The 19,499-nt window shown below is 36.6% G+C and overlaps 1 protein-coding gene across 3 annotated transcripts in view; it reads right to left on the bottom strand.

Moving 5' to 3' along the window:
* The window catches only part of SLC44A1 (solute carrier family 44 member 1), a 73,120-nt gene that overhangs the window by 11,932 nt on the left and 41,689 nt on the right, over window positions 1–19,499 (bottom strand). For all 3 annotated transcript variants that reach the window (XM_014882391.2, XM_088157066.1, XM_014882392.2), the window contains exons 6-14: window positions 16,321–16,490; window positions 14,439–14,528; window positions 12,319–12,446; window positions 11,096–11,282; window positions 8,956–9,121; window positions 4,627–4,783; window positions 4,094–4,177; window positions 2,888–3,025; window positions 957–1,193 (exon numbers count right to left, since the gene is read on the bottom strand). In XM_014882391.2, the coding sequence (XP_014737877.1) occupies window positions 957–1,193; window positions 2,888–3,025; window positions 4,094–4,177; window positions 4,627–4,783; window positions 8,956–9,121; window positions 11,096–11,282; window positions 12,319–12,446; window positions 14,439–14,528; window positions 16,321–16,490 (1,357 nt within the window). The remainder of the gene's footprint in view (window positions 1–956; window positions 1,194–2,887; window positions 3,026–4,093; window positions 4,178–4,626; window positions 4,784–8,955; window positions 9,122–11,095; window positions 11,283–12,318; window positions 12,447–14,438; window positions 14,529–16,320; window positions 16,491–19,499) is intronic.

The following is a 19,499-nucleotide window of genomic DNA, read 5'->3' as shown; positions in this document are numbered from 1 at the left end:
AAGAAACCCACAATGCTTTTACAGTTTATACAGTTTTTACAGTTTTCTTCTGAGAGAACTTGCTGCATTTAAATCTTAATTCTGTTAAAAAGCAGCTAATCGGTGGCTGATTTATTTATTATGTACTACAGATTCCGTAGGGGTTTACAAAAAATTTAGCACTAAATTCTTGGCATGGTTTTCCCACAATAATAAAAAAAAATGCTAAGAAATCATGAGAATCTTCCCCTAGCATACACATGAGGGTACATTTTACAGAGACATATTCTACACCTTCCACTTAAAAAACAGTCAAGAAATTTCCTACACAACAACAAAGTGAGGAACTTGAGAAGCAGAATTTTTACATCTTGGTGTCTAGTTATATAGTGAACAGAGAATAACATGAAATGAAAATGGACAAAATGAATTTGCCTTGCAAAAGGCCTTGACAAAACATGTAAGCTCCAGGATAGAACATAAAGCCTGGTATTTCTATGGGTGACAAAGTCCAATTTTGGTTGATGTCTATATGAAAACTCCACTGTGGTCACTATCTATGCATGAGGTACAATAATCTGGTATTTTTTTTTGTCTCTCATATCCAAAGGGAGGTCCTTCTTGGGAAAGTTCAAAAACCAAGTTTTCACTCCTTGTTTTGCTTCTTTCTTTTCTGCATTGTGTCATTTACAAGAAGTGATATCCAAGAGTATGATTCTGCAAGATCACTGCTCATCTAACAGCTAGCAAATAGAAGCCAATACCATGGGAAGGAAGGATCATTACTTATTTGATGCTTATCAGATGACATTGTTTCCTGATCAAGCCACAAACAAGAATGTCAAGGTAAAAAAAACCCAAAAAACCAACCAATTAAAAAAACCCCATACTGAACTAAGCTAGTCCATTCATTCTGTTGTCAAAATACCTATTTTATGGACCCAGATCCTTAGACTTTGAGAGTAAGGGAAACTTACCATGAGAACTTTATCCATGTAGAATTCCCTGCCAGGGCTCCCATCATTGTATTTTGTATCGATGGCAAAACATAAGAAAAGGACATCAACAACCATTTCATAAATGGAAAGGAAGCAGTGAGCAACCAGGAATGCAAAGAGGCAGACAATGATGAGTGGCAGCACCCAGATGGTGTAATCTCGTTGGTAATTCAGCAACATAATGCCGGCCAAACCTGTGCTGCAGACAATCAGGACCTGAAGAAGAAAATGGTAGACAACTCTAATGGCAGAAGCCTTTTGATATTTTTAGTTTTGACTGTTGTTCATATTTTTTGTTTGGTCTGCCAGGGTTAGAACTAGAAGTTATAGACGGTAGGTAACCAAGACCTCTACCTCCAGGATTCCCCACGTCCCTGAGAATAAATGACATTTAATTCATTTTTCAGCAGGTTCAAGTCAATTGTTACACATCCTTCAGCACAAAGTGTATTTTTCAGAGAAAATTACATTTATATTCTACTTTCATCATTCTAGTGTTATACAACATTCCTGTAAAAAAGAACTTTATCCTGTCAATTCTATAAACCCCACAACCAGATGCAATGCATCAACTAACGAATGTGTAGTTGTTTCTTTTCTATTTGGGGTGGAGGGAGAAGTTAGGTATTAAACAATAGTATGTTTGACATTTTGCTAGTGGAAACAACTTCCAAGCTTGTTTAATATCTACTTCCTCTGCATACAGGAGAAAGTAGATTAGAATTCACATGAGGCACTTAATGTAATAGTCTTTACAGAACTACACTATATGTGAGGCCCTAACAGATATTCCACTGGGTACCAGTCTGGTTTTGACAAAACCAAAAAGACTAAATTGGTGTTGCCACTTGATTTTTTTGAACATTTCCGAATGTGTTATTATGAACTGCAACTAAACACAGTTATTAAATAGGTCAGCTTTTACGAAAACACCACACTGAACTTGTAGTGGAGATGCTGATAGTGTAGCATTATTTTAGATGACACTAATTTTTATATGCACTGTTCATTTGAACATTTCTGTCACCTGAACATTTTTCTAATAATCTCAGACATCTTTTCACGGGGTATTTCCTAACACTTTTCAGATTCCTCAGTAAAACTTTGTTATGTAATTTCAGGCTCTCCCAAGCACCTGTATCTCCCTTATGTATTTATTCCTTCTCACATCTTACTCACTTATTACTGGGTTCAAAGTTCAGCCTGCTGTACTCTGATGTAACAGAAGCAGAGGAATGCAATAAGGAATACAGATCAGTCCAACCATTGTCCAGATACTTAGGCACAGATGATTTACGTAGACTGGCATTTATTGTTTCAGTAAATTATGGCACTTCAAAGGATAGAAGTAATTCACTGGATTACATTTCCATACAGTATACCTCCATTAGCTGGAAACCCAAAAGACTGACTGATCGCAGAAATTATTCTAGTTTCCTTTTAATTCTCAGAGTAGAACTAGCCTAGTTGTTTAAGCTGGCAGTTCCTCATAGCAGGCTCTATAGGCTGATTTTGTCATAAAAGGTAATCAATAATGTGTCGAATTTTCAACATAAACCTAAAGAGCCATACTAAACAGAATTTAAAATAAAAGTTTCCTTTCCTTAAAATTCTATGTCTTAACCACAAAATCAAAACCTTAAGACTTTCTTATAACTTTTCTCGACTCTCTAAAAAAATAATGCATAAACTTCAACTATTCCTCTCTAGTCACTTTTACTAAATGTAAGTGGATCATGTGTTTATGCTCCCTATCCTGGGCGGTCCCTTACTAATGTGATGAAGCTAGATGCAATGAAGTGCACACTAAGAAACAGGATTTTTAAGGCATTTTGAATCAGGGTTCAAGCTATTGCTAATGAAAGATTGCTTCTGCATAGGTCTGTAACAGCTGTATGTGGCAGACATACCTTTCCTAGAAACAGCATAAAATCCCCAACTGTGTTTATGGCAGCCACTCGCAAAGCGTTTTCCACTAGGATAACAAAGGCATCCTTTGCTGAGGTGCAGAAATTGGTGCTGTTGATAGCTGTGGCTGTATACGCATTCTGAGAAAAGGAGATTGAAGATTTATTCATAGAATGATCAGGTATTTCAGATGGAGGGTGGGGAAGGTGAAGGGGAAGATACAGCTTCTGAGTAAGACACATCCATCATGTAATTTTAATGAATAAAACCTCCCTTGAGACTTGTTGAATCAAGCAATATGAACCAGCTGATAGAAGATTATATGAGGTAAAGAATTACTGTTCTTCTCTCTTGCTCATAATTTATGCAGTAACAAGTTTGTTCAAAAAACCTCATTAAACAGAATTTGCAATTTCTCTGCAGGAGAAGGTAAACGGTAACATAGCTACAGAAATTAAATAGTTCCAAAAAATCTGGAAATATAAAAGAATCTGAGTATCATACAAGTCAATCAAGATAATTTGGTTGACTTAACTTAAATACTTAACTAGACTGCCTTCAAGGTTAGTGAGGACAGTTTTTAAAGATTACATTGCGTGTTTAAAATGCTTTCTTATGATTTCATTTTCTACATTTCCCCAGGCAAAAAAATTAACAGCAGTGAAGGAGATATTATGTATGAGATATTTATGTATCTGATACTTATTTATGTGATATTTGTGGCACATATACCCACTTTTCCAAGGAGTCTTTTACAAGGATCAGCTAGTGTGTTGCACTTTGCAATCTTTTTTCCCTTTGTAGATGATGATGACAATTTGATGTTTTGTATAGTTTTTACACAGTGAGAATCTTAAAGATTACATGTAGAAAAGCTTAATTCTCTTTTCACAGCAAAGATATTTTGAAACACTAATGTAGTTGGACTGAATAGACATAACAGAGAATGTCTCCAGCCACTAAACACATTGTTATAAAGTTCAGAAACCATGTTCACAAAGATGAATATGGGCTATTTGTTAGTTCTTTTTTATATTCCAAAGGTCAATGTAGTGATTTGCAGTGTAATTTCAGTAATGGAGACAAGACTGAAGTATTGTCATTCAAGTTCAGTTCCAAAGTACAATATATGTTGGCATCTGATTGCACTCTGCGATATATATGCTAGTATCAGCCTTTATGTAAAACTTAAATATGGAAAATCTTACCTGATTTAAATATGTCAGGCACTTTTCTAGACACCAAAGGCAGCAAATGCAGGCTTTAAGCATACAGCGAGCACAAGCGTTTTCCTAGGAAAGCACAGAACACAGATATGTGGGAAAAGATAGATAAAGAGTTTCTTTGGAAGCAGTATTTCCTTGTGTTTCTGTAATTGACATTGAGCCTGCTAATTTAAGCAATCTGTATCAGTCCCCTGATCCTGTAAAGTCTAAATATTCACAGAACAATAGGATGGTTAGGGTTGGAAGAACTCCCAACACCACAGGCAGGGATATCTTTCACTAGACCAGGTTGGTCAAAACCTCACTCAACATGACCCAGAACACTTCGAAGGATGGGGTATTCACAACGTCTCTGGGTAACCTGTTCTAGTGCCTCACCACCCTCAGAGTGAAGAATTTCTTCTTACCCCTATCTATTCCCAAACAAGACTTCCAACCTCACACATTGACTAAATAAACAGATAAATATATCAGGCCTTGAGTTTCGGCAAGAAAATGATCTCTATTTCTCTTACCTTTCCTTTGAGTTGTGTGTGAATATACATAAGAATCATTCGTGGTATCTTCACTAGTGTGATAATGAAAGACCCCTTTGCTACCGTTCCTAGGTGGTAACAAACAAGGCGATTAACAGATGCCAGAATAGGAGTAAATGGCAGATTTCTTTTCTCCCTGTTGAAAAGAGAAAAAAAGTGAAGTAGAATGATCAGTATTTATGTGGTATCATCTAGAAATGCTACAAATTCTCAATAAAATAATGTGCAAAAGGAATATATTATCCTCATACTAGCTTTTAGGATATATTGCTCACTCCACCTTGACAATCTGTGTAACTCACAGATGTGTCTCTAATGCAGAACTAGGATAAGGAATCAGTACGTCATAATGTCAGAGACTGAAATACTGTAGTTATGGCTTAAGCATTTTTATGAAGGACTTCTGCCTATTATAGCAAAACTTTATAACAAAAGATGCATGGAAGACCACAACAGCCTCAATGAACCTCCTGACTGAGGCCCTGGACTGCAAGTTGATGGAGATAAGATAAAGTGACTCAATTCTGGGCTGGCAGTAAAGAATACATTCACAGGAGGGTTAAACCTCACACCTTCAGGGTGGAGACCATAGGCCCAGGGCTATCAGCTCAAACAGACCTTCACACCAAAGACCGGGAGAAGGAAGGAAGTAAGTTTTGGATGTGTGGTGAAAAAGCCTCTGGTGAGAGGCACACTGAACACCAATACTCTGCTGTGCAGACCTGCCCAGCAGCAGTCACCTCTTCTCCTGCGAAAGCCACATCTACAGGACATTCACCTGAATGACAGCAGGAGGGGTGTCATGGCCCATCAAAAGTTCCCCTCACAAGGGGCCCCAGATCCTGCACCGTGGCACTGCAACATGATGCAACAGATCCACAGTGTTGCAAGGGACAGTGTCAAACTTGCCCTCTCTGAGACATTCCCTCCTGGCCCAAAAGTATATGAATCCATTGGATTCTATACCTTTTGGGGTGCAGGACCCTCACCACCAAGAAGACCAGATGGAGAGAAGCCACAAGATGTTGCTGGGACCCTTGGAAGCATGGTATGTTTCTACCTAACCCCTGTCCCTCTCCCTGTTCCCCTGCCTGATCTTTTTCTACATCTTTCTTTTTCTTTCCCTTTGCCTTTTCTACTATTAAAAAAATGTATCAATGGGCTTTTTTGTCACCGATATCTAACCTCCTTTGGTTTTAATCAAGTTTTGGAGTATATTTTGAACCTTTCTGCATTCCATCTGCTTTATTTACAGACACTTAGTTTTCTTAGCTCTTCTGTGTTAAATTGATTCATAACACATCTGAGTAGTGTGGTGGTGCATCCCCTTTGTACCTTCCCACCTTGGGCTGCATTATGATCTCAGAAATGCTTGTTAGGCCCCTATCTTGACAAAGAGCATCTGGGTTCACCTCCTCAAACTTATCAGAAACATAGTCTGCTCCCAGGACCTTGTCCTGTCTAACAAGCTCCTGTTCTTAAATAAACTGCCTTGTAAACTTATTTTTGTGCCCAAATACCAACATACGTAGAACAACATTTTTGTTATTGAACTTTCAAAGAAGGTATAGACCTGAATTGTGGACAAGATGGAAAATTACTATGACTAAAGCCAATTCTCTTGCAACCCTGTAAACTCCTGGACCACAGTGGACTATGACCAGCACCTCCTTTTGAGTGGGACCTCTTTAAGCCACTGAACACTCAAGTTTGTGATACTCAGAGGACCAACGTCAAATGCTGCTGACAGAGCCTGGGCTGACACCCCACTCCTCAAGCCTCAATCCTTCGCCAGTTGAGAAGGTGCAGTGGCATCTGACCTGAGTACTTCACTGAACTTGTTGTGCTCATAGTAAATTTTGTAGACTCTTTTGATAAATTACGCTACTGATTAAGTGATATTATGTTTAAGTGCTATTTAGCTCTTTAGGCCTAAACTGTTGGCCAAGTCTGGGGCAAAGAGTGGCAAGAGGGCTCATTCTTAACCTTGTGATTCAATGAGAGGGTCTCTCATTTTCATCCTTATCCTTTCTCACCCTTAATCTTTTTCCATCCCCAGTATCCACATAAATAATTTTAGGTTAAGTTTTAGATTAATTGATTTTAGTCCTAATTTTCCTTTTTAAAGTGTGCTTTAATCATCTATTAAGTAGTAGAGTGAATCTTGTCAATAAACTCTGTCATGCTTCTATACTAACCTGCTTTTGACAATACCTTGGCCAGTGATTCTCTGAGCAGCTGGAAACACTCATTGGTGACAGGTAGTCTTACTAGCAGTTGGCTGCATTACCATTAACTATTAACAACTCACAATTCCCATAAAGTTGCATCAGATGGTGTGCAATGCAAAACCTTCCGAAACAGTAAGAAACTGTGCTAATACTTTTTTAGTCAAACTACTGATAAACTTGCCTTCTCCTTGCTTGTTCTTTTGGAGAGCTTTGTGTAGACTTTAAAGAGGATATTACTAATTGATCAGGTAAACTCTGCTCAGATGTTTTTGCATTTCTGATTTAGTTATTACGTCCTCAAGGTATCAAGGGTTGAGCCTTAAAACAAGTTATTTAATGCAATGTAGCTATATTATTTCTAATTTATCAGATAAATACTCATGTTCACGGTTTCAAGCAAATTTTATTTTCTACCAAGAAATTAACTTATACATCTCTCTCAAAGAACAGCACAAATTAAACGTATAAAGAGCAGCTCCTCTTTATTAGAAATAAAGAGCATGATAATAAGCATATTAAGAAACATGTGGTAACATTAAAAAAATAAAGGATCTCCCCAGCTTGTGAGAGGTGAGAAGTTCATTCAGAAACGATACCAAAAGTAGATTTTTCACTCCAGAACACTAATACCTGCATAATGTAATCCTGAGATACTAATGATTAAAATAGGTTTACCCTGTATTTTCTTCCAATTAGCTTTTAGGGGAAGACAAATTCTACTCCCTGTTAGGCATAATCACATAAATTTCTTGAGTCTTATGCCCAGGAACCCCAAACACTTCCTCCTTTTCAGGGCAAAGTCTGTAATGCAAAACACTTTGAGGCTTATTACTGCCTGAGTTGAAAGGAATCCATCTGGCTAAGGTGAATGAGCAGTGAACACATATAAAATATTTCTCCATGGATAACCTCATCTCATTTGATTTGGAAAGCTCTTCATATGCAAAATAATGGGTAAGTGCAAATTAATGGCTTTTCCAATTTTACAAGTCACTTTTCAAATTATGATTGTATCTTAAAATGCAAAAAGAAGATAACAGTAGAGAGGAATGAGGATTTACTAGCTTAAAATAAAATTGCTGTTATGGAATTATAGGGTATGGATAAAATAAAAATCATTCACCCTCAGGTGACAGAAAATACATAAACTTACAGATGAAGCATACACATTCCTAAGCAATCTATTTCAATGCAGAGTTATTATCTTTCCTCTGTATTTTCCTCATTCCTGTACTCAATATAGTTTAATTATTCACAAGATTACATCCCTGTAACATCTTGTAATAACTTTGTAGATGTACTTCATTGGTATACTGGAGAACTTCATCATTAATAAAATAACAACATTTCTGACAGCACTATAAATTGATTCCTTGCTTTTGATATTGTTTTAAAGAGTAGAGAAAAAAGGAGTCAAATGTAGTTCAGGTAACAGCCTCAATTAAAAAGACAAAACAATTAAACATCTGTGATCTAAATCATGCACTTGAAAAATATCTGCATACATTATTCTAAAAACTGATACACAATTTAGTTGACAAATACAGCAAAGAAATACGGAGCTTTAAAATTTTACATGAATTTTTATTTGTATATGATCTTGTCAGAATCTACATGCAAATAATGAATCTAATAATATCTTAAGTTACCTGTGAAAGAAAGCTTAATAAGGACTAGGGAAGCACTGTAAATAATTTAAAAGGCACTGTTGCACAATTAAAGTAATAATCAATTGCTTTCATTATTTTTTTAACCTCTACAGGTCTTACCAGTACTAATTATTAGCAAAACAGATGACCTTCCAGATGCATCCTACTTTGTCAACAACCACCCATGTCTGTAGAATGTGCACAGGTTACAAGGCAAATAAGACTTCAAATCTTATATGTCAAGAACACCATCTCTAAATGGCAAAACAGATAGTTCAGGACTTTACATGATTTTAAAAGGCTCAAGTCAATTTAACTGTTGCCCAGCTTTCACAATGGACACAAATATTCTCCCCAGAAACCCTGTTGCACATTGTTTCTGCTAAGTCAATGTGTAGGCTACTCTTAGAGAACTACGTTATCCTTACCTTGTAAAATAGTATGTCACAACAGCCCCTGCTACTGTCATCTGCTGACAGGCTAGGATAAACTCGCTGATCCAGATGAGTCCTACTACATGGTACCACCACATGTATTTCAAAGGACCTGCCATTCGAAATTCAACAAGTCCTTCTTCATTTGGGACAGGACTACCTACAAATAAATGAGGGTAAAAAAGAAAATGATGCTTACATCAACTCATAATGAAGGACGCATATAGTATTAGCAGTTCATAACCAGTTACAGCAGAAATCCCTCTACTCAGGTTTAAATGCCATGTTTAGGAAGATTGTTCTTAAGAAAGAGAGCTTTTGAGACAATAAGTATAATGGCATTTGGAAAAAAAAAATTCCACAACTAACAACCATTTCATAGCAAAAATTAATATAGTTAGTTAAACACAATGGAAGTCTACTTCAGTCATTCCTAATTTGAGTTTCCTCCTTATCAGTATTTTTCATACAGCAGGAATCAATATCAGCTCCTTACATCTAGACATCAACATTAACAATCACTTTTGTTTTCCCTATGGTAAGCTTTACAGCTCTTAACAGACATACAGGAACAGCCTTAGAAATTCTAAATATATTATTTCATATATTCAAAAATTCATTGACTCTTTCTCTAATATGAATTAGACAATGAATTAGCAATATCACGTATGGAGACTGACAGCATGTCAGAACACTCCTAGGACAAGCTCTGTTTCAGTGTGTTAATGTACAGTGAGATGTTTCATCTTAAACAACAGTTACATGAACAGCTGATGAGATTCAGAAAAACACTGCAAGGAACCTTGTGTATATAAAGTGCTTACCTTGAAAATCATTGTTTTGACTTAGCACTGACAGCACATTACCCGCATTCTTAGTTATGCTTTTATACTTACATGTAAAATTAATGTTTTCTTGTGAATAAGTTAACTATTGAAATAATTATGGTTTCAGTGAACAAGGACTTGGCCTTATTTGCACAGTTTATTTAATTGATAATAGTGATGATACTAAGAACATATAAGCTAGAAAGATAAATTGGTTTTTGCAGAATCAAGGCAGGCTGAAGAGTTCTGTCAGTTAACTATAATATCACACTACATTCTGCTACAGATTTAGTGCCTGTGCAGTGGTCTGACTCAGAAAGTGAAGCACAGGGCTGAGACTTTCAGTGGTGACCATTTTCTGCACATAGCACAGCATGCAATAAAAACTAAAAATTCCATCAATAATGGGAACAAAGGCATGTGAATTCTGTTGCCTCCAACCCTTGCTAAGAACTCAGGATGTGAAAAATATTTATTCTTGTATTACTGTGAAATAGCTTTGTGACTTGAAACACTGCTACTTTTGGGTCACTAGCAAACAACATATTTCAAAATTTTACAACATTTAATAATGAATGACAGTCTCTGTTGCTACAATGTACTGTAAAATAACAGACTTTTAAAAAATTATCTGCTGTGGGTTCTTTTTTTGCTGAAGTAGCCAAAGACCTATAGAATTGATTAATTCTAGAACCTTTTGCCAGACCCTGAATACCAACACCAACAAAGTACATCTTCTGTGTACTGAAGAGCAGGCAGGAATTAGGAGTACACTGGCTACTCTCAGAATACAGTGTACAAACAGCAGAAAAATCTCCCTAATGATTCTGGAATAATACTGGACACTTAAGTTACAAACAACTGAAAACTAAAATCACAATATTTACATTGTGGGAGACAGTAGTTCAGTGCAATGGCCCTTCCCTTACTGTGTACTCATCTGTGTGAGCACCATCTACAATATTTGTGACTCTAAGATCATGCTGTCTTTAACTTGTGTAAAATTAGAGGGAATTATCTGAAAAATTGCTATAGGAGTTTTATTAATAGAGTCATGGTTTGCAACAAGCCAACTTGCATCAAATCAAAAAGCCAGACTAACACACAAAAAGTGCCATGCTGGGAACGAAGACTCAAATGCATGATAACCTTCTTGAAATAAGTGTTCCAAAGTTAGTGAAACAGACAGGAATAGTAGCACAATAAGTGGGCTTTTTTCTTTGAGATTCCCACAAGCTTTTTAGTCAACTCTGGTAGAAATCATACAAAAATGAAGTGAAATTTATTTAAAGTAAGTGACTGCTTACCTGTAGTACCAAGAAAAAGCAGGACTGTGATCCAGTATGTCCAGAAGAGGATAAGCACGAAGAATGTCCAAAATGGCTGGAAGACTAACAGTGGCAGGTGAATGAAGACCTTGCCAGCCACGTGGAACAAGGCAATGGTGAGAGCTACTCTTTTGCGCATAATTAACACGATCAAGAACATGATAACCTAGAGGGGGAAGTTTCCAAATTACATTTTAGAGTACTGAAACAGAATCAAGCTACTCTTCTGCACAGCTAGGATATTCAAACACATTAAATTAACACATTATCTATAATATCACAAGATCAAAATGTAAAACCTCTACCAGCTTCTTCTGGCAATAAATTATTTTCCAAATTATACTTTTGGGGAATTCCATTCTCATAATTGGAATCATCAGCCTTAAGCTGATGAGATAAAACCAGGTTCTGTCCTCAATTATGTTTTACAAAACCATGAAATCAGCAAGTTTTAACCTTTAATTACCTTTAAGGTAATTTAAAATTTATATGACCATGGTGTTGTGGTCTCATAGGATGTATGTATATGTGTGTCTAATAACATAGGGAGTAAGAATTAGGGAGTAAGAATCTACAAGAGAGAATGGAGAGGAACTTTTGGATTAGGATGTGAAGCAACAAGAAGAACAGAAGAGGAAGTCTACAATTCCTGTGAATTTAGTCAAACATTGTCAGTTTTTGTTAGTAAATTCAGTGACTCTGAAATGAGCAGCAAGGCCCAAAGAAGATAAATTTGTTCAATTGGTGTTAGTATTTCAGTTCACAGATTGTTGAGAACAACTTCTTTCAGTAGGCTAAGGATTTTTAAATACACTGAAATGACTAAGTACCTCTGAATTGAGAACCTAAGAAAAATCTCTTTGGATTGGCAGTAAATATCGTATCTATTCTTGGAAGTCCCTGTGGACATTTTACAGCAGATGAAAGCAACTGCAGGGCTAGAAAGTCTCTCATAACTCAAAATCGTACATTAGAGAACAGTTCCTAGAAAGTCTCCCCTGACTCATAGTAATCAGATGTAAGAGAACAATTCCTGAAAGTTAAAAAAAATAACATAATGAAAGAAAATTGCTTCAACAGAAATTGTGGCAGAAATAACTGTTCCAAAATGTTCCAAATACAATGTTTTCACCTGAATAAAAAAATAAAGACCAAGAGGAAGACAAGAACAAGAAAATAATACAATCATTAGCAAAGCATACCGTGAAGACTGTAGCTGCAATGGCATAGATCAAGAGAGCCTGAAGATTGTCTTTGGCTATTTGGGTCTCAAGAGCACCAGCAGATATTCTTTGTTTAGCATAGAGCCACCACAGGACACCTGTACCACCTATGTTTTAGTGAGAAAACAAAAAGGATAAATTAATGATCCATCTTCTGTGTGATACATGCTACTTAGTCCCAGAAAAATAAAACAGTTCTTACCATACTATGACCACTTAAAAGATTTGCAGAACCTTAACTCTATGTTTTAGGGTAAACTGCATTGAAAGACTACTTTACAGGGAGCCCTGACAATGAATAACACAACTTCCACTAGACAGGTAATAAAGAACAAAAGGAAGAATAAATAATTCCGTGGCAGGTTATATGTATGAATGTATATGTGTGTATAATAATGCAGGGAGTAAAAATTTAGGAGAGGGAACATAGATGGACCTTTGGAATAGGATGTGAAATAACAACAAGGCAAAGAATCTTCCATTCCTAGGAACACAAAACAACAAGCATCAGCCTGATGCTGGAAACTGCACCTTAATCATATGTAGCTAAATTTGCTTCAGACAATGTCTTGAACACTGGAAAAAACATTAGTAAAATGCAAATACAATGTGAAGTACTATCTTCTCACCCCTGTTATATTAATCCTAGCCTTATGGCCAGAAAAACATTCTCCTATTCTAGTTGCCTTTCCAGGGTACAACTTTTCTTGAACACAGGTATTCAACCACTAAGGGAAGTAAACTCTCCTCTCTGGTAGAGTTCTTTTCTCTTTTAAATGTCCTTCTCTGTTCTACTGGTATTTCTGTATCAAATGCATAACCTTAGTAGGGGAGGTTGGACTAGATGAGCCTCTGTGGTCCCTTCCAACCTTACCCACTCTGTGATTCCGTGATTACATGTTTTTGCTGAATATACTGTGTTCAGGTCTAAAATGAAGAAAGCTCTTTTGATGTCTCCTAAACAAACACTCAAGACAGAATAAGCAGTATGTGTCATAAAAGACAAATTTTTATTCAAGCCCTGTAATGGATGAAACTTTTTAGAACATAGTAACAGATGCCAGTAAGAGAAGTTATTCAACTCTTTTACTCAACATGGTTGCTCAGCTTCTAAAGAGAATATAAATGAAAAAAAAATCTGTATTTTTCCTTTTCCCTGGTCATAGATTGTGAGGCCACTAATCAGAAAACCAAAGTGATCCTGAAAAATACAGATAGTCTACTGATTTTTTCTATCCACTGCAGTTATGAATTGCAAGAATTAAATCACTAGTGCTTTCTAATACAATTATTCTATTTTTTTCCTTCTCTACAGTCATGTGCCCAGATATTTTGGCTTAGCTACCTAGTAATAAGCATAGAAAATTTTAGGTTTATGAATTTAAAAGCTAATGTGATAAAATAAGGCTATTTTCACACAAGCTACATCATTTTGGAAGAGACAACCTTTGGTCATTTCCAAGATAGCATAGCTGGTTGCATTTCACACATCATCTAGGTCACACAGGTCTTCCTGAGTCATATGGAAATACAAGGATTTTATTAGAATTGCTAGACAAGCACCTTTACTTCCTCTCTTCAAGAACAGGTTTAAAAGAGCTTCTCAGAGAACTGAAGGGCTGATAAACACGTCAGAGTTGTAAATATATTCAGCCACATTAAGCAATAGTTGCTCTTCGATTTCTTCATGCACCAGCCATTGTGTGGGAGTGCCATCAGACATATCCAGGATTAGCTGCCTTGATGACCTGTTTGGAAGGTAGGTTAAGAAGTAGGCAACATTTAGGGCTGTGCTACAAGTGCTGTGAGGAATCTCCTGCACTGACACACCTGCCCACACCTGTGGGCTCTAGTGAGCTAGGCTTACATGAAGACTGCCTGCCAAGTAGGGAGTGCAAATACTCAAGGAGCAATCTACTCTCTGAGAGAGATCTGCAATTACTAAGGTGGCATTTTTGATGTGCATCTTGAAAGGAACTATAAAAAAAGGCTGAAAGGAAATGCATGATGCAAGATCTGTGTGGGATGTAGCTGGGGAGAGGACATGGAGCACAAGGATGGGAACTGGGCACTCAAACTGAGAGACAAACAAGACTTACCAAGTGATCCCAGAATGACAAGAATTGTTAAAATCCAGACAAGTACTCTTGAAATGTATCTTATTATAACCATCAAAATCATGGACAACACTGTAAAAGAAAACAAATAAAATAAGCAGACTAATTACTTCAAGTAAATATCCTTCCTTAATTTTCCCACTGCAGTAAGATAACTGCATTCCAGCAGAATTTTTACAGACAGATTTATTTTTTGAGACTTACAAACTCACTGAATAGATAGTTAAGAAAATGAGGCACCTCTACAACTTCTGCTTTGATAAAACAAAGAGAGCATAAATACATTTACACAAAAAATTAAACACAAGACATAATCCATGCATACAGAGATGTACTTAGACAATGACCAAACAGACAGCAAGACATGACAGTACTTTGAGTCTGGTAACATAGGCACACTTCCTCAGGACCAGAACAGAGTCTGCACTCAAATACACAGGTCAAACAAGTGCAGTTAATATGGTATCTGCGTACTGCAAAATGTCATGCCAGTCATAAGTAAAAACCTATACACCAGCTAAGGCTAAGTGAGTGGTGTGTACAAGTACATACTCATATTTTAACACATACACGTTTGTGTTCAGCAGTCACATGCAAGCCACTGGAACCTGGCTTTTTGAATCACAGTCTAACCCACTGTTTTAAAATAAATAATTTATGTTTAACTATGAAATTACAAAAACTATTTTTTAATGTATGTAAATTCTGTACTAACTTCTAACTCTAACTGAACAGTAGCACTGTGAATCAGCCACTAGATTTCATATTCTGAGCAGTTTTCTACCATTATTACCAAACACTGAAGCTGTCAAGATGTAAAAATAAACAGCTTTCCAGTTACAGTTGAAAATATACACAGTGGTCTTTTGTGTGTGTGTGTAGGGGGGTTAATGGTGTCTAGCATCCTCCTCTTTTTTCCCTTCCTTTTCCCTTTCTTCCCCCTGCCCTTTTTTTAAACCACAAAAGCAAACTGAAAACAAAGGACCTCTCTATCTGATACAGCTTTGCAGTTTCTTTCTAAACAATACATTGTTCATATGCATAGCAAATATCTTGATCCTCCTATTTTAGGATTTCAGATTTTATACTTTGTATGAGTAAAATAGACTAACTAGGAAAGCAATTTATGTCATTATTGTGGGTAACATTCCAGGTCAAACAAGATTACTTTGTTAAAACAGCTCTTCAGTCTAGGGCAAGGTGTCACTCTATAGGCTTAGAGGCATCCCACACCTATAGAAACAATTCAGCACCTCTGTACTGTTAGGAATTTCCAGCTCTTCAGAAAAGGCTGAGATTTTCAAAGACCAGAAGTTTTAATTTTGAAGGAAGCGGAAGAAGGAGGTGACATATAAGGCAACAAATGGGCACCTAATTTTCTTGATTTCACTCTTACAAGTTCTCATATCTTTGCATATGTTAAATGAAACAAATTAAATCCCCTGCATCCAACAGGAGTGTGCTATTGTGCATTTCTCAACCTGTCCTTTTTATCTGGAAGGGGTTTATTTGGACTTGAGTTGGTAGAAGATGACTACTACAGATGGGAAAGGGGAATACTATAATAAAAATTAAGAAAAAGCGGATGGTCTCTTAACTATATCAAAACTAATGTTGGCTAATTAACAGCCATGCATCCTCTATCTTGTAATCAGTGTAAGAAAGACAAAACCAGGAATGCATATATATATTACTTATGAAAACGTTACCCAGCTCTCCAACAAAATTTTAAAAAGCATTCTGAATAATTTTCTAAGAGATTGTTGCTATTATACATGTTTTTTCTCATATTGTGGTTAGAGTGTATTAACAATCTCCTAATGGAGTACACTAAGAAATAGCTAGTAATGAGAAAAACAATTACCTAGTGATAACAAGCAAAGTCCCATTATAATCTCTTTGCTGGTCATAACTCCACTAATCAGCCTGTGTAAGACACTACTGTCACTGACAAAGGTGATCAGGGCCTCTGCAAACTTGGCATAGCAGGAAATGTTCACAGGAGCACAGCGATGGAAGAATGGAATAGGTGCACTGGTGACACAAGAAAAAAAAATCAGAAAAAAAAATTACTCCTACTTAATATAAATGCCACATCAACACACAAATGAAAGGTGAATAGATGCAATCATTCCACCCTTATAACATCATAACCAGAAACCATGTGTTGAATGCACAAGTACTGCTGAAATGAGGATGATCATAATGGAAAGTGATGCAGTTCTTAGAGATATCCCTGTGAGGCTGAAGTGTACATTCCAATATGATATTATTACCCTCCCACCCTTAAATGACAAGGTGCAGAAAGTATATGTTCCTACTTCCACTTAAATGTCTTTCTTTCAAGTGTCAGGTGGTGAACTAGCAGCTGAAACAATGCCTTTCACTCATGTTAGAATGGAATACTGGTCCATATTTGCAGCTAAAGAAATTACAGAATAATAATACTCTTCTTGAGTGTATATATTTTGTGCTAAAGGACATCAGCATTCACAACTGCTGCCAACCAAAATGAATGTATTTGTTCCTAGTCTTTCCCCATACTAAGCTTGTTCTTGTATTGAATATTACAGTCACAGTATTCATATTCATTAACTTTGTTAAAATTATGCAAAACATGCCAAGATGCCTGAACCATCTTGGAAACACCCTCACAAAAAACTATTTAGACTATGCACAAAACTTTGCAGAATGCTACAAAAAAACCTGCTATCAAGTCCGTCAGAGAAAGATATAAAAGAGCAAAAACTTCCCTTTTAAAAGTGTTTTCTAAATGTCTCCCGTTTAGTGGCAGTCTGTCTTGCTCATAAACTATGTCAGATCTCAAAGTGGCCTATTCCTATTTGATCAATTCCCAATTACACTTCAGACATGAATTACATGTTCCTTTCTGTAATTGGATCCAATGAAAAAAATGTCCTTTCTATTGTTTCACCTGCCCAATCTTCCTTACTTGAAAGATTTCAGTGGCTGCACCAGCAATGAACATTATCTTCTGCAGTTCCCCATTTCAGCAATGACCTATAAATCAACGACTTTCTGTCCTCAGTAACTATTTTTTAAGGCCATGTCTTTCTAAGACTCTAACCACCATTTTAGACACATAGTGCCAGCAGCCTTAGGCACATATTTCCCATCTGTTGTTTTTCTGAGTAAAAAGGACGAAATGGTGAAAAACATTAATGTGTAATTATTCTATAAAGAAACTGGGAGAAATTACCATCACCTGCCATTTCTAGGTAATTAGTAGATTCTAGGTTGTTGTTTAAAGTCACTGATGATTGCAAATTTTATGGTTCTAGGATTACTGTGCTGAGTAGGTAAATGTATTTGGAGATGCTCATATTGATGGTCTGCTTTTGGGTAGTAATGAATACAGCAGTTAAGCACAGCATAGTAATTGTGCATTAGTCACAGCTGTTAAAAAACAAATTAAATCCATAATGACGGCTACCCTCCTTAAGAGGTGGCCCATGTATCCTTTTAGCCTCTTAAAAAATAACCTATTTTGGAATACTGCTGCTCATTATATGCTGTATTACTGAAAAACACTGAAATTTGAGAGGTTTATTCAATTGTTAACTGCTACAACTTTACAGAAAGCCTAGAGCATTTATAAGTTGCCACTACCGGTAACAAAGCCCAAATTTAAGCCAAAGGTAAAGAATGTTATTCCTGCATCCAAATACAAAAATATTCACTTTGAAAAGGGAAGCAATGAGATCAAAGTATTCTTCCAAAATACATCCCAATTGAGGAAAACATGCTTTTTGCATCAGAGTTTATATTAGTCATCTAATATCCCTTAACCTAAAGCAACTTCACTACCTATTTTAAGTTACCTATTTTCATGTGCAGTAATTAATAGCTAAGTTTGTTGTAATTAATCAAAAGAAAATAGGTTATTGGTTCCTACAAGCTTTCTTGAATAAATGAGACTCCTGAGAATCCATTTTGGAGATCTGCTTCTGCTCCAGTGGTTCTGACTGAATGACTAGGTGAGGTAAAGTGTCCTAATAAAAAACACAATAATAGACAAATTCTCCATGACCTGTGTATTTTATATGAACTCTTGATTATATCTTGATATATTATGTACTGAAAAGGAATTACAAATATCTAAGAACAGCAACATGATGCTTAATCATAAACAAGTACAAACAAAATTCAAGCCAGTAGATGATGGTTTCAGAAAGCATTATTTCAAAGCATTATTCAAATGAAGTTAGGAGATCCATCTGATTGATACTCAACTATTAGATTTCAGAGTTTTTCCTCTCACTACTATCCCTATGTATGTACAGGGGTAGTACAGCAACCTGTGTGCAGGGACGGGAAGTCCAATTGGAATGCCACTGCTAGCTGGTCTTTATAACCTCTATAGGGCAGTCCCTTGGCACAGCTCAGCACAGCTAGTTTATAGATAAATACTACAGGGGACTGGACAGGTTTTCCTCCAGGGTCCTCTAAACATGCAGTAATGTCTAGAGAGGCTGATATAGGCTGGGTGTAGAAGAAACACATATTGCTAATTGCACTGCTAGAGTGTAGTGCTCTGTCAAAGTTGGACATAATACCTTGAAGATGGATGGTAGGAGTTCATTGATAGCCTTAACTGAAAGCTGTGAAGAGCCTGGTCATCAAACAGAAAACATCAAGGGACAATCTTCATACCATATGCTACATCCATCCCATGGAACTAATGGGAATCAGAGGGTTCATAACCCTTGACAGATTGCACTGGTTTCAGCTGGGGTAGGGTTAATTTTCTTCACAGTGGCTGATATGGAGCTTGTTTTGGATTTGTGTTGAACATGGCTGATAACAGAGAGATGTTTTTGTTATTGCTGAGCAGGGCGTGCACAGAAGCCAGTCTTTTCTGCTTTTCATATGGTCATGCATGCTGGCAAGGACATTGAGGGTGCATGGGAGGCTAAGAGGAGATACAGCCAGGACAGGTGACCCCAACTGACCAAAGGAATATTCCAGACTATGTGGCATCATGCACAGGACATACAAAAGGGGAAAGAAGAAGAAGGAGGG

This window comes from Sturnus vulgaris, chromosome Z (assembly GCF_052056855.1).
Source record: "Sturnus vulgaris isolate bStuVul1 chromosome Z, bStuVul1.hap1, whole genome shotgun sequence".
In the NCBI taxonomy this organism is placed as follows: domain Eukaryota; kingdom Metazoa; phylum Chordata; class Aves; order Passeriformes; family Sturnidae; genus Sturnus; species Sturnus vulgaris.
The sequence above is the reverse complement of the archived record's forward strand: the minus strand, read 5'-3'. Positions and strand labels throughout refer to the sequence as shown.